This window comes from Chrysochloris asiatica, unplaced genomic scaffold (assembly GCF_000296735.1).
Source record: "Chrysochloris asiatica unplaced genomic scaffold, ChrAsi1.0 scaffold00023, whole genome shotgun sequence".
NCBI classification, from domain to species: Eukaryota; Metazoa; Chordata; class Mammalia; order Afrosoricida; family Chrysochloridae; genus Chrysochloris; species Chrysochloris asiatica.
In genome coordinates, this window is record NW_006408541.1 from 17,443,145 (window position 1) to 17,458,127 (window position 14,983).

The 14,983-nt window shown below is 48.8% G+C and overlaps 1 protein-coding gene across 2 annotated transcripts in view; it reads right to left on the reverse strand.

Annotated features, from left to right (window-relative positions):
* Positions 1-14,983, reverse strand: part of SLC12A5 (solute carrier family 12 (potassium/chloride transporter), member 5) — a 34,969-nt gene that overhangs the window by 3,757 nt on the left and 16,229 nt on the right. For both annotated transcript variants that reach the window (XM_006839233.1, XM_006839232.1), the window contains exons 7-20: positions 13,873-14,114; positions 13,105-13,316; positions 10,531-10,701; positions 10,115-10,213; positions 9,911-9,968; positions 8,573-8,747; positions 7,853-7,971; positions 7,444-7,542; positions 6,363-6,482; positions 5,856-5,960; positions 4,418-4,586; positions 2,293-2,488; positions 788-957; positions 199-330 (exon numbers count right to left, since the gene is read on the reverse strand). In XM_006839233.1, coding sequence (XP_006839296.1) covers positions 199-330; positions 788-957; positions 2,293-2,488; positions 4,418-4,586; positions 5,856-5,960; positions 6,363-6,482; positions 7,444-7,542; positions 7,853-7,971; positions 8,573-8,747; positions 9,911-9,968; positions 10,115-10,213; positions 10,531-10,701; positions 13,105-13,316; positions 13,873-14,114 — 2,067 coding nt within the window. The remainder of the gene's footprint in view (positions 1-198; positions 331-787; positions 958-2,292; positions 2,489-4,417; positions 4,587-5,855; positions 5,961-6,362; positions 6,483-7,443; positions 7,543-7,852; positions 7,972-8,572; positions 8,748-9,910; positions 9,969-10,114; positions 10,214-10,530; positions 10,702-13,104; positions 13,317-13,872; positions 14,115-14,983) is intronic.

A 14,983-nucleotide genomic window follows, 5' to 3' on the forward strand; every position in this document is an offset into this window, starting at 1 on the left:
TTGTGCTTATGATGCAGAGGGATGGATGGATCAATTCCCAGGTGGATGGATATATGAGGCAGGAATTCAGATGAGGGAAGGAAGGGACCCAGTGCCTTAAGCTGATGGCCACTGAGGATGCCCTATTGGGTGCCAGGGCCCAGGGGAAAGAGGCTCCGGTGGGACTCCAAAGCTTTGGGGAGGTTCCTGAGGCCTCACCATCTCCACCACCTCGACTTCTGCGGTGATGCGTAAGTGGTACAGGAATGTGGTCAAGTCCTTTTTCATCTGGATGCTGTTATCGTCCATCTGGGCCACCGTGAAGATACGCATTTTGCACTTCCGCCAGACCTACGAGGAGATGGGGGACCCATGAAGTGAGATCAAGGGTCAGAACCTAAAAAAGACTCTGCCCCCTCCTCCTCCCTCCGGCACACACACGCAGACCATAATCCCTCTTTCTCGGCAGCCACTTCCTACAAAAACTCCCCTGCTTAGGTCTGAGGTTTCCACAAGGAATCATCGCTTGCTTGGGTTAGGTATTGCTCGCCTTTAAAATGCAAGGGCACCTAGAAGGGAGACACACTCAGCTCCTAACACATCAGGTGACTCTTTCCAGAGTTCACAAGGAAGTAAGTTCACAGAAAGGCTGGTTCTGGTCAGAGGCGATGGGCCTCGTCCATGGATGTGATGCACACACATATATACACACACATCCATGTGCTCCTGTGCACACAAAGACGTGAACATGGACATGAACACTCGTGCACACATACTGATGGACACACACGTACATGTGCACACCCACCTTGTGGTGGCGCAGCAGGAAAGGCAGCAACATGAGCATGCCACCATCATGCACGATCCACCAGACGTCGATGCTGCCCTCAGAAAAGCGCTCAGGGTTCCCAGGAAACATGGCAACATTCTTGGTGACCAGCAGGGCCAGGTGGCCAGCTGTGGTTTCTCGGACCAGCTCTAGGAGGGGCCAAGGAGAGGACCAGAGGGAGAAACCGTGACTCTAGTCCCCTCTTTAGCCCTGGTGGTGCTATGATTAGGCATTGGACTGCAAACCCCAAGATCAACAGTTCAAACCCACCAGAACACTCCTCAGAAGAAGAGATGAAGCTGTCTGCTCCCGTAAAGATTTAGTCTCAGAAAGCCTATATAGACAGGGTCACTGTGAGTTGAAATCAACTTGATGGCAGTGGGTGAAATCCTATCCTGGCACCCAGCAACAGCTCCAGGGGCTCCAGGCACCTAGAACCCCACCCCACCTGGCCTGGGCTCTGGGTTGAGTGGCCAGAAAGCTAACATCTACCTGACCTCATCACTTGTTTGTTGTTTGGACTTGGGCAACTCCCGCAACCTCCTAGACCTCCAGAATGCCTCCTGCCTTCTCCTAATAATGAACCGTGTGGCAATCTTACAGCAATGACAAATGTACTGTAGAGACAAAAGAGCCTGGAGTTAACAGTACAGCTCTAGGCTGGTTCAAATCCTGTCTTACTAGCGATGTGACTGCAGCAAATTCCTCTGTTTCACAACCAATAAAATGGAGATAACAGTGTCATAAGGAGCTCTGGTAGCGTAGTGGCTACGAATCTGGCTGCAAACCATAAGGTTAGCAGTTCAAAACTACCAGCTGTTTCATGGAAGAAAGATGAGACATTCTGCTCCCGTAAAGATTTACAGCCTTGGAAACACTATACAGGGTCACTATGAGTCGGAACCGACTCCACGGCACATAACCACCACCACCACCCTTAATAAGTTAAACGTTACTGCATTTTTTGCATATAACACACTCATGTAAACAGTGTACACATATATATAATACACACAGCATGTCCGGGAAACAAGTGCATGAGGAGGCTGCATGTTTTACAAAATATGTATAGCAAGCAAGCACGTTACTGGTATAAAAATTACATTATAGTGCTAAGAATAACTATTACCTAGGAAGCTAATGCCCAGAGAGGATGAGCCACCTGCATGCACACAATCACACAGCTTTAAGAAGTCCCGGAGCTGAGAATTCAACCAGGCTTCTGTGACATCAAAGTTGTGGCTTTCCCACTGCCCAGAACTGTCTCCCTTTCAGGACACTGAGTGTCACAACAGCCAAGTGTCTATTTGGTTCATGGCTGGCCCCATGCTCAGCTTCAAATGCCATCACCTCCATGTGCCCAGTCCACACTCATCATGCCTGGGAGTGGTCCCTCAGACCCAAAGAAGCAGATGCTGGAAGAGATGGGCATGCCGCTCCCCACTACCACCCCAGCCTCACCACAGCCTGCCAACTGTCATTACCGATGAAGTTCCTCCAAGTCTGATGGTCTTCCTTCTGACGCCAGTTTCGGGGCCAACCGACAAGCACGGTGTTGTGCTGCAGCCCCCCAAGACCCCCGGACTGAATCAGGTGAGACACGCCGTCACGCAGGTTTGAGGAAATCACTACCTGGCAGAAGCCTTTCACTTTCTCTGCCTCCATCAGGCGCCGGATGGACTAGGGCCAGACAAGGACCAGACTCAGTCTCTCTGCCCTGGCCCCGCCCCTTGCAGCCTCCCTATCCAATCTCTCCCTCTGTCTCTCTAGCTCTTCCTGAAGTTCAACTCTGGGCATATCAGTCCCTGACTCGAGAACCATGTGTGGTCCTGTTCTTTACCTGTCAATCAAGGCTCCAACCACCCTCCCTTTGCTGCTCCCATAGTCAGTCCCCCTGCCTGAGATGTCCATCCTTCCTTGTATATTACACTCGGCCTGACCCAACCCAAACGCCACCTCCTTCAGACTCCACCCCACACCCACACTAGAATTAAACTGGGCTTTTTTGTATGGCCAATTTTTTTTAACAACAGTTAAAAGTAGTATAATCATAAGCATTTTGAGTACACATAATATGCACTATGGGGGAGATACCTTACTGCTCCCATTTTACTGATGAGGAAATTGAAGTGGCTCTTTATTTGACAATAGACCTGTGACCGTGGGCAGGTCAGAAATTATCATGCTTGTTCTACAAAGAAGGAAACTGAGGCTCAAAGCAGGGAAGGGACTGGCTCAACATCAACCAGGAAGACTCTCATGGACATAGGACTAGAATCCAGGTGGTCAGACTCCCATTCCAGAGCTCAGTTTGTTTTCCCAGTAGTCCTTTAGAGGGGCAGCTCTTCCTGGGACATTACTGTGAGGGTTCACATACGAGAAGTCTGACTCCAGCTGCCACACTCTTAACCCCGAAACCAGAGAAAGCAAAGGCTTCCTGACTGTGTGACCTTAGGAAAACTGGCTAACTTGGCTGAGTCCCAGTTTTCCCGTCTGTCAAACGGAGGTCATGCCATTTAGGAATAGGGAGGATTATATGATACATTATCTGTAAGAGCTTAGCACAGTGCCTGGCTTACTGTAAATACTTTCCACATTGTGTCACCTTCATGTTTTAATTTCTAACACGGCACTTAGCAAACACTGACATCTTTAAGAGCCTTCTGGGTATGTTCTGTCTTTCCCCACTAGCCTGTGGCCATCTTTAGGGCTGGGTCTTGTTCTTAAACATCTCCTCCCACCACCACCACCATTGCACACCCATGCCCAGTACCTGGTACAGAGCACATCCTCAGCCACTACATGTTATATTGAACTGAGGGCTTGAGGCCTCCAGATCTGGGCCCAGTGAGGCAGAACCACCAACTGTCACAAGCCATTAAGGAGTCCCTCCCATGTCTCACCTCTCCTTTCTCAGGCCCCTTTTCTTCTTTCTACTCCAAGCCACAGCCCTAAGGATGGAACAGCCTGAATCCCAGACAGAACCCACTTCCTCTGCTATCTACCAAGTCTGGGTATCACTTAGTGACAACTTAATGCTGGTCACACTGGCTCTGCACTGTGCTCCAGGGCACCAGGCTGGAATCCTGGCCCAGTGTATGGGGACAAGAGTATGTGACAAGGAGCTAAGGAGCTGGGTTCAAATCGTAACTATGCCTCCAGCCAGCTGTGTGACTTTCGCCAAATTCCTTTCCCTCTCTGAGCCTGTTTCCTCCTGTGCTGAATGTGAAGCCTAATCCTGCATACCCCAAATGGTGTGGGGAATCTAAGAAGCCTTCAGATGTGAAACACTCTGAAAGGTTCATGCTTTAGCAGGAGGAGGTGGTGTCACGTAGTCCTACGTTTGAGTCTCAGTTTTCTGTCCTAAATAAGTGACCTCACTTGTCTAAGCCTCAATTCCTTATCCATAAAATGGGTCCCTCTGCTTCTGATAGACTTTGGTTCTGTGCGTTGGATTCTAAAACACTCATTCTCTGAGCCCTTAGGTTCCTCTTCTAAGGAGGAGGACATGAAAGCCTGGGCCCCCATTGGTCCCCCAGGCAAGGAAGGAAAGCACAGAGGGCTAAGACTGCCCTGGCCTTCCCTCACTCCCCCAGGGTCTCTACTCACCTCCTCTGCCCGCTGGGCCTGGGGATGGTTGTCCAGAAAGGTGCCCTCAAGGACAGAGCCCACGATGGTCAGGCCCTTCCCTGCCTTGAGTTGGGAGGTCAATGAGAGCAGCTGTGGGTGCACCACGTTCTGGTCTTGGTCTACACGCACCAGCACCAGCAGCTGTGGTCTGCAGAGGGCAGAGTCACATGATCCATTCACCATCTACCCAACCATACACTCTTTACCAATTCACCTAACCAGCCAGCCAGCCTCTTATATACCCATCCATTCATTTTCTTGAATATCAACTCATCTCCCTTCTCACATCCATCCACCAACCCTCCCATCCATCAATTCACCCCACTCATCTATCCATCCATTCATCCACCTACCCATCTCCTTTATTCTTCACTCATCCACTCATACATCCATATTCATTTGCCTGCCCATCTATTATTCAGTCAACTATCCACAATCCACCTACCCACCATTTGTTCACTCATCCATCGATTCACCCAACCATCCTCCCATATGTACAGACATTTATCCATCTACTTATACTTTCATTTACTTATTCAGCTAGCCATCCCATCCACCCATCAATTTAATAAGCATTCTCTGAACAAATTTGAGAATTCATATACAAATAATCCAAATAGAAATAATCTGGACGCTGCAATTTAGTAAACATCATCAAAGACAAGCCAACATGTCCTAGGCATAGTTCAGAATTCTGGGCCTTTATCCTGGCAAAGTGAACCTTAACAAGGTGAAGAAGGGATTGAGCATCAGTTAGAAAGCACCCTGGGCTGAGAGGTGGGAGGCGAAGATTTTGCTTTCCATGGCCTCTGAGGCCCTCTCAGGTCCTTGATTTACACGTGAATAAAAGGGAGGGATTATGTTATTAACCTAGAGAGCCTAAGAGCTCCTATAACTCCTGAAGTGAAGGATTCTTCCTCTCTTAGAACAAGTGCTATATGACACTACATTTATCGGCCTTTGTATGTCTTATTAGCAGCACTGTGAGACCACTATATTCCCAGAAACTAGAAGAGGGTTAGGCACATATCATACATTCATTACATTCATACGCTTTTTTGAACAAATGGAATGGATTGATGGATGGATAGGTGGGTGGGTAAATGGATGGATGGATGGATGGATGGATGGATGGATGGATAAAAGGATAGGTGAATAAAATGATGGATGGATGGATAAATGGATAGACGGATGTCAGGAGGTTGGCTTGGAGAGTGGGGTTTGGAAAACAAATGTCTGGAACGCAACTGAGCCCTGGGTGTTGTAGGTGAGAAGGACTTGGACAAGGCTGGGTTTCAGTGAAGAGACATTAAGGAAACATCATGGAGGGGACACTTCACAAAACTAGTAGGACGGATATGACCCAGCCCCCTTCCTTTCCCTCCTGAGTCTCTCACACACGTACCCCTCCACTCACCTCCAGTTTTTGGTATGTGGGGGTCCTTCCTCCAGGCGCAGGAGGGCATAGCGAGCAGCACTGAGAGACAGGCCTCTGATCCCATCGCCCCACTCCTTCTCCGCCCTGGGGGCCAGGAAGCAGGGTCAAGAGAAAGCCAGGGAGTGACAAAAAACTGTCCCCAGTAAACTGGCAGCTCCAGGGCAGACCCATCTATCTCAGGCTCAGAAAGGAGTCATGCAAGTCACGTCAGTCATGTGACTTGGGTAAACTTTGGCTAAATTTCTATGGTGTTTCTTTTCTAAACCCATTCTTTCACCAACCAGTCCATTTCTCAAGGTCTCTGCCCCTCCCTCTGCTCCCCTTTCCCATCTCCCTACCCATCCCATCTCGTTCCTTCCCCACTACTCTACCCCATCCTCACACTCCTCACCTCATCTCAACTCCACCTCCAGATTACCAGTCACCACTTCCCTCTTCACTCCCTCCCATCCTGCAGCCCCACCCTGCCCTCTTTCCCACACTTACCCACGGTACTCGATGTACTTGTAGATGAGCCCAGCGATGAGCATGGCCACCAAGGCATAATACCAGGAGCAGATAAACATGAGGGCCAGACAGAGGCTCATGCCCAGAAAGGAAAGTGTCCTGGACAATGGAAGGGAGACCAGCTTCTGAGTCCTGGCAGGACTAAAGCTGGAGCGGGGTTCAGACACTAAGAGTTAGAGGGGGCAGGACCTGAACAAGACCTGGGAGCCTATGGTCAAACCAGAGAGTGCCAATGGCATATGGGAATCTTCTGGATTAATGAGTGGACACACACAAGGCATCACCCATACTGTACCCAACACCTTGAGTCACCCCACAGCCCTATCCCAGAGCCTTAGACCCTGCCAAGCAGCTCCGGTGTGATAGGTTCTGAGGCAGAGTCTCTGGGGAGAGCTGGAATCAGAACCTTCCAGGAAGAGTTGCCCCCTATAAGAGATCACTGGCAAACAGAAGGAGTCAGGCAACCCGGATTCTAGGGCAGTTCTACACTAGTCCTACTAAGTGGCCTGGGCCACTCCCTCCTTCCCCTTTGAACCTCAAGTTTCCTTATTTGTAAGACAGGCATCACAATTCCTGCCCTGCCCCCTCCAGGCCTATTGTGAGGATGAAGAGGCATAAAATAAAATGGTAATACGTCAGCCTCCATATAATGAGAACTTGCACACACCAAGCACTCTAGTGCTCACCAGAACCCTATGAGGTAGATGCTGTTACCATGAGGCACAAGTACTCATAGCCAGCAAGTGCAGGGTCAGGGTGACTTCTAACTCCCATGGTTACACTGTAAGAGCCTCCTAAGAAGCTGAGCATTGGGGGGGGGGGGGGGGCGCAGGTTATAGCAGATACTGTTTAAGATGGTGTTACATTGTGTGTTACTATGGGGAGACCCGCTCCAGGATCTAGCTCCTGTTAGTTAGAGTATAGAAGCTGCAGAAAATGGAATGTCCTATTCAAGTGTGGGGTCTTGGGACCTGGGAGGATAGTTCATCATTCAGATGAATTTTGGATTAGAGTAGAGTTGAGAGGATAGCCCCAGGGTGGGTGAGGGTGGGGCACCCACCAGTGGTAATATCGGAAGCGTGGCCTCCAGTTGGGCGTCCTCAGCAGTGTCTGGACTGCACAGGCCAGGTTCACAAACATGTAGCACATCAGGAAGAACCTAGAACACAGAAAGGCCCCGAAAAAGATATAGAGATGAAGAAGAGGTAGAGACCACACAGAGACATACAGGACGAAAGGGGAAAAAGAAACTGGGGAGGTGGCTAAGTCATGTCCTGATGCTCAGGAATAGAACAAAGGCCAAACGATCTCATAAGACACCCCAGTACATGTGGGATGAATATATAACAAAAGATGAGTTTCTATAACCAGTAGGGAAGTTCCTGTGGTTGTGAAAGTGTTTGGGCAGGTTGTCAAGGGTCACAGATGGAAGACCCAGGAATGGAGGGAACAAGAGACCAGGCACGCACATGGAGAGGATGGGGGCGACCTCGTCAAGGGAGGCAATGAGGATGCCGATTTCACAGATGCAGGCAGTGAGAAGCAGGGCCCATGTTGGCTCTCCGTTGGCTTTGCCGTGGCCAAAGACCTGGGGACAGAGCAACCATCATGGGGGTCTGAGACCTTAAGACTTCTTGTCCCTCTCCTCAGTCTTGGGAACCCGTGCCATAAAGGCAGGCATCCACTAACCAGTGAGAAGTAGGGAGAGGATACTCTGTTTCCCATTCTCAAGGGGCACCCAAGGGTGTAGGCATTTGCCCATCCTGCTATTGCTTCCCCAGTTCAAATGATCCCTGAAAAGGAGACGAGCTCCAATGGACAGATGGAAGAGGAACTATCCGGAGGCCAGGAAACAGCCACTCATAAATCTTGCTGTTGTTTTTCAGCACCACGGAGAGATCTACCCTTTTCTTGCCCTTTGGCTGCCCAACCAGTGGGCCTAAGGAGTGTCATTTGCCAACTAAAAACAGATAACTCTGCCCAAAGAGATGGTGCTGATCATGGACTAAATCCGAAATAGGGCACATCCAATTCCCTTAGCAACGGTACAGAGCAGAACAGTACGGAAGGCATCTGGAGGCTTGCCTTGGGCCAATCCTGCCCTCTCTGGAAAGGGGCTGTCTGACTGGTCTGCTGGGGGTGGGCTGCTCTCCTCTCCACTCTCAGGGCCTCACGTGCCCCATACTGACCTGCAGGAAGGGCACTATGCCATCCCGGGAGATGGCCTGAAGCAGGCGTGGAGCCCCTGTGAGGCTCTGTAGTCCAGCCCCACAGGTAGAGAAGAAGGAGCCAATGACAATGACCCAAGGCGATGGCCAGGCCAGTGTCCCCACCACCAGGTTGCCATTCACAGCTTCACCAAACCTGGAATAAAGCAGCAGAGGGACAAGAGGTGTCCAGTGAGCAATGCCACCTGGATTTCCAGGTGGGTCTTCCCACACCAATTCAGGAAGGACTAACTGTACACCAGGCTCTGCAGGGGTGAAGGGAAAGACAAAGCCGCAAACGTCCTAGGAACTTTTGATCAGGCCAGTGTGACCTTGGGCGAGTCATTTCACCTCTCTGAGCCTAAGTTTCCTAAGCTGTAAAATGAGCATCATTATAAACCTATTTGAAATGATTGGTGAGACGAGCCAACAGGTGCAAAATGTTTGCCTGAAACATGGTAGTAATAGTGATGCTAGTAAATGGCCAATCTCCAATTCTTGGAGTCTCCGTCTGAAAAATGGGAGCGCTGCTTTGCCATGCTGTGATGGTGTGAGAATCAAAGAAAAAAACCTTCTAACAATGACACTGCTTTAAAATGGAAGGAGCTGACTCGGTAGGTGGTGCAAGCTCTGTCCCTAGAGGTGTGCGAGCAGAGGCACGCCCATACGGACCACTGATGAAGGACTTCAAGAATCAGAAGAAGAGATGTGCTGGATAACCTGCTGGGTCCCTTTCAGTCTTGTGGAAGGTCTATGATCAAATAAAATGAGATAAAAGGAGGGGGAGAAAAAAGGTGCCCAAGTCCGTTTTGAATCATGGTGCCCCCAGGTGTATAGAACTGTGCGCCGTAAGGTTTTCAAGGCTGTGACCTTTCAGAAGTAGATCATCAGGCCTTTCTTCTGCATCATCTCTGGTGGGTTCAAAGTGCCCACTTTTCATTAAGTCAACTGCTTAATGATTTGCATTACCCAAGACTCATATCACAGAAGTCAATTTCCACTGGCTGCTTAGCATCCTTAGGGAGTAGGGATGTTGGAGGCAGGTCCTGGAGGCCTGGCTTTTGGTCTCAGGGACCTGACCTGGAATTTTATATAAACCCAAAGGGTTTCAAACAGGAAAGTTACCTTGCCAAATGGTCATTTTGCACATATTATACCTGCTAGCTTTTAGGGCAGTTTCACTTCCAGCCCTCTGTGACCTTGCTCCCACAAGATTCCTTGCACAGAATTCAGCACCCCCTCCTAGGTCTACTTCCCAGAACTAGATCCCCCATGTCTTTTGCCCCCTAGAATAGGACCAGCCCTGATTCCTTTACTTACTTATCCCGCAAGACGACCCCCTCAATGCAGGCTCCGAACAGAACAACAGAGCTGATGTCTGCCGCAGAGGGTGAAGGAGAATCCACAGGGCAGTGTCCCCTTCCTCCCCACCCTTCCTGAACCAGCCAAGTGAAGGAGCAACTTCAGTGGCCGGCCTCTGAGCACTCCCCACGCAGGTGGCCCCGCCCCAGCAGTGCAGGATACAGACAGCTGAGGTGGTGGCAATTGCTAGGATGGTGCCGGTGGGGATTGATTTCTGGGCATCCCGAAGGTCCCCAGAGCGGTTAGAACCAGCCATGATCCCTGTGAACAGAGAAACAGCTAAGACAGGAGCTAGGGACAGGGGAGAAGATCAGTCAACCCAAGGAAAGGACACCAGCCTTGAAGCCAGGATGTCTGGGATGAAGTCCTGGCATGTGGACTTGTGTGAGACCTTGGGAATTTAGACCTTGGGAATTTATTGGCTTCTCTTGACTTAGTTCTCTCATTTGTCCAATGGGGAGTTAGTCGGCGCCGGCTTATTTATGGGATTGTTGGCTAAGAAATTCCCAATATCATCACTGCCTTTCTCATACCCATCACTCCCATCCCAAATCCTCCCTCGTTGATCTCCCCTTCACCTGTGACTGAGGGAAAGTAGATGCCAACCAGCAGGGTGAAGTAGGAGGTCATATCACTGAAGACATAGGGATGGTCCAGGTCAACAGGAGTTGCCTCTGCCAGGCCTGCAGAGGTCATCCCTCGCCTTTCCACAATCACCCCCTTGGTAAGGTAGGAACTCCAGAGGTTCTCTGTGGGAAGATGAAATGCTCAGAAGAAGGACCAGGAACAATGATCCAGAGCTTTGGGACCAGAGATTGGGTGGGCATGAAGTGATGGTCAATAAGAATGAAATTGTGATCTGCCTATAAAAGGGATGAAGTTCTAATGCATGCTACAATATGACTGAGCCTTATAACATTGTTGTTGTTGTTACGTGCCGTGGAGTCGATTTTGACTCATAGCGACCCTGCATAGGGTTTCTGAGGCTGCAAATCTTTACGGGAGCAGAAAGCCTCATCTTTCTCCTGCGGAACAGCTAGTAATGTCAAACTGCTGACCTTGAGGTTAGCAGCCCGATTTGTAACCACTACGCTACCAGAGCTCCTTCTTATAACATTATGCTACGTGAAATAAGTCAGACTCAGGACAATGATTGCATGAGCCTACTTATATATTCTCAGCCCCAGCCCCAGCCTGAGCCCCAGCGGGCTGTGGGTCATTTGTTACTGTGAGTGTTTACACTGGTGCAGCTGTGTGAAGGTGTGCTTGTACCCTATAAGGATGATAACATAAGCTGACACATGGGAAAAAAGTTGCTAGAATAGGCAAATGTGCAGAACCAGTAAATCAGTGGTTACCAGAGCCTGGGGGAGAGGAGAGGAGGCAATTATTCTGTTCAGGGTAATAAAGCATTTTGGAAACAGCTAGTAGTGATGTTCGTACAATGTTATGAATGTCATTGAATTTTACACTTAAAGTAGTTAGACTGGCAAATTCTATGTTATATGTATTTTACCATAATAAACTTTTAAAAATATATAAATAAATAAGGATCTCAATCAACCACATCTCATTCCCTGCTAGACTTTGGCTCCATTTCTACAAGCATTTCCTAAAATTCTGTTTGGGGCCTGCGGGACATCTCACAGATAAATCAGACGTAAATCCTACCCTCAAAGAGCTCGGTTTAGTGGGATAAAAGACACATGAACACCTATATCAGACTGATCTCACCACCCATCCCAAACCAGCTCCTTTCCAATCCATGCCCCTCAGCTCAGTAAATGGCACTACCACCAATTCAGAAATCTTGGTTATTGCCCTCAACGGCTCCCTGTGCACCACATCCCATATGAAAGCCATCTCCCACTCCTCAGCATTAACCCTCCTAAGTCTATCTCAAATTCATCCCTCCTCTCCATTCCAGGGCATCTCAACCTTGAAACTACTGACATTTTGGCCAGATGATTCTTTGCTGTGAGGGAAGTCCTGTGCATTGTAGGATGTTTAGCAGAACCTTTGTTGTTGTTAAGTGCTGTCAAATTGGTTCCAACCCATAGCAACCCTGTATAGGGGGGTTTCTGAGAAGTGGCTGGTGAGCTTGAACTGCCGACCTTGCAGTTCAAACTGGCTTTGCAATCCAGCACATTAACCCACAGTGCCACACCAGGACTCCAGCCGCACCTTAGCCTATACCTATTAGAAGCCCCCTTCAGCTGTGACAACCAATGTTTCCTGGAAGTTGGGGGCTGGGGTGCTCCCCGTGAGAACCACTGCTCCATCCCACAATATAACCCCACCATTCAAGTTCAGAAGCGCATGGTGTCTCTCACCTGGACTCACTGTATCAGACTCCTCCTGACCTCCCTGCCTCTCTTCTCTCTCCTTTAAGCCCATTTGCACTAGTAGTCGGAGTAAACCTTCAAAAACAAAGATCTGACCATGTCCCTCCCTTACTCAAAACCCTTCAGTGACTCCTCATGGCACTGGATACAGCCTGAACTCTTCAACATAGCTTCCAAGGCCAGCCACAATTTGATTCCAGTTTTTCCAGCCTCATCCCTGCCCTCCTTTCTCTGTATTTTATACCCCCGTCATAACAAATTATGTGTGGTTGGAAGCACACAGTATGCTCTCCTTTGTCTGCGTGTTTTTAGGCAAGCTGGTCTTCTGTCTACAATTTCGAAAATCTCCTATTTGTCCTTCAAAATTCTTAGGTGAGTCCAGGAAGACGTGTCTTGCCACCTTGGAACACATCATCACTCACTCCCAGAGCAGCGGTTCTTAACTGAATGTCCATCAGTGAACACCATAATTTATTCGTGAATACATATGTCTCCAGCCTTCTGAAGCCAAGACTGTGACTCGCTGATTTTGTTTCCAGTGGTCACCACAACGTTACACACCTAATACATGCTTAGCGAATACAGCTGAACTGATAACTTTCTTTCTTACTAGGTGGTGAGATATCTGAAAGCTCTTATTCGTCTTTTGCTCTTTGTGACGCTAAGGGCAGCGTATGGCCCAGAGTAGGTGCTCAATTAAAACTAACTGAATTTAACTGCACCCAAGGAAAGCCTCTTAATCCTGACCGCTTAACCTACAATCCCTGCAGTGTCCCCTGGAGTCCAGCCCTCTTCCCTCCCCCAGACCTTTGATGAGGCCACTGGCAGCGCCAGGAATGCCCTGGATCTCCGTGACATTGTTTCGGGTGAAGTACTCATCACAGGTAGCGTTGAGGAAGCGGGAGGAACAGAAAAGGCCCCAGAGCCGCGTGGTCACCGTCTCATTTCCTTCCCAAGCCAGCTTGGCACAGACATCAAAGCCATGGTGAGATAGTGTGCGGTTCCCCAGCAGGCAGATCCTAGGGAGAGAATCAAGAGAGGAAGATGGGGAGGGGCCTACGAATGCCCTGGCTTCGCAATAGAACCACCAGGGAAGCTTGGAACAACACACAAGCCAGGCCCCCACTGCCAGATACTCAGATTTAATTGAAGTGGAACCCCCAACATCAGTGTTTGCTCATACTTCTCCCACATGATTCTATATGCAGCTTAGGTGGAGAGCCATTGTTTTCGTGCCATGTCGTGTTTCAGCACCATGGATCTGAGCCCCTGGACCCTCTTTTCTGGGTCCTTTTCCATCTTAAAAAAAAACTTGTCTAACACCAAGAGGTTGCCCCATTCCAAGAAGTTGTCCCTATCCAGCAAATGTTCACCCCTTCACAAACTGTTTCCACTCAGGAAGAAACTGCTAAGTCCACCCAACCAGTTGACTCCCACCCTGGAGATCCCATTTTTCCTTCCAGGAAAAGTTGCCCCCAAACCACAACCAGTCAGATGATGAGAAGTATGGAGTGACTGGCATCAGGTCATGGAGAAAGGGGAACAATGCCTTGGGCTTTGAGGGACAGCACTCACGGGAAATTGGGAGGGTCGAAGGCAGACTTGATGACCCCCGCATAGATAGCCAAAATGGAGAGGATGACACAGCCCAGGAAGACAAGGGCGAACTTGTTGACATACTTGACGCCCACAAAGACCACGGTGGCCATGCAGGTGAGCACGCAGGTACCGTACACTCGCATATTGTTCAACATGGCTGCTGCCTCCCCACTGGCCTCCTCGGCTTTGAAGATGGCCATAGCTGGGAAAAGGTAAGCCTGTGGGAAAAGGGCAAGGAGGTAGGCTGTGTGACCTAGCAAGGACCAACTGAGAATCATCCCAGGGATACAAGAGAAGTACAGACAGGGACTCTGAGGGGAGGAGATGCTCATCCTAGCCCTAGTGCAACATGAGAAACAACATCAAGTGATTGGGGGATGGTTAAGGAAAGCACAGACTATTAGGCAGTTAAAAAGAAATGATCTTACCATGATGGGAGAGCTATTATTTATTTCTATTGTTTTATCATTAATGATCATTCTTAATGATTATTTGGTACTATTTTAATTTGTGATAGAAATGTAAAAATAAATCAGATGTTCATCCCTAGCAGACTGGATGAATAAATTCTGTTATCCTTATAGAGACGGCTGGTAGTGGTGTTTGTATGCTGTAGAGTTGGTTCCAACTCATAGTGAGTCTGTAAAGGGTTTCCGAGGCTATAAATCTTTATGGGAGCAGAAAGCCTCCTCTTTCTCCCACAGAATGGCTGGTAGTTTCGAACTGCTGACCTTGAGGTTAGCAGCCCAACTCATAACCACCATTATGCTACCAGAGCTCCTTTATAGAGAGTTGTTTAAAAAGATGACACAAATTTATTGGACTGATTCAAAAAGCTATCCATATTATAGAGTTAAAAACAGGTTTTTAAAAAAAGAATATATCTTACGTTCTCATTTTTGTAAAGATATGTGTGTATTTATATATCTTACTGTTCAGTGCCGTCAAATTGATTCCAACTCATAGCAACCCTGAATAGGGTTTCCAAGGAGTGGCTGCAGTCCAATGCTTACCCTCCACCACTATACCAGGACTCCACAGAATAGGAGCTTGCCAAATATCAACTCTACTGTCAGGATGCCAGGGG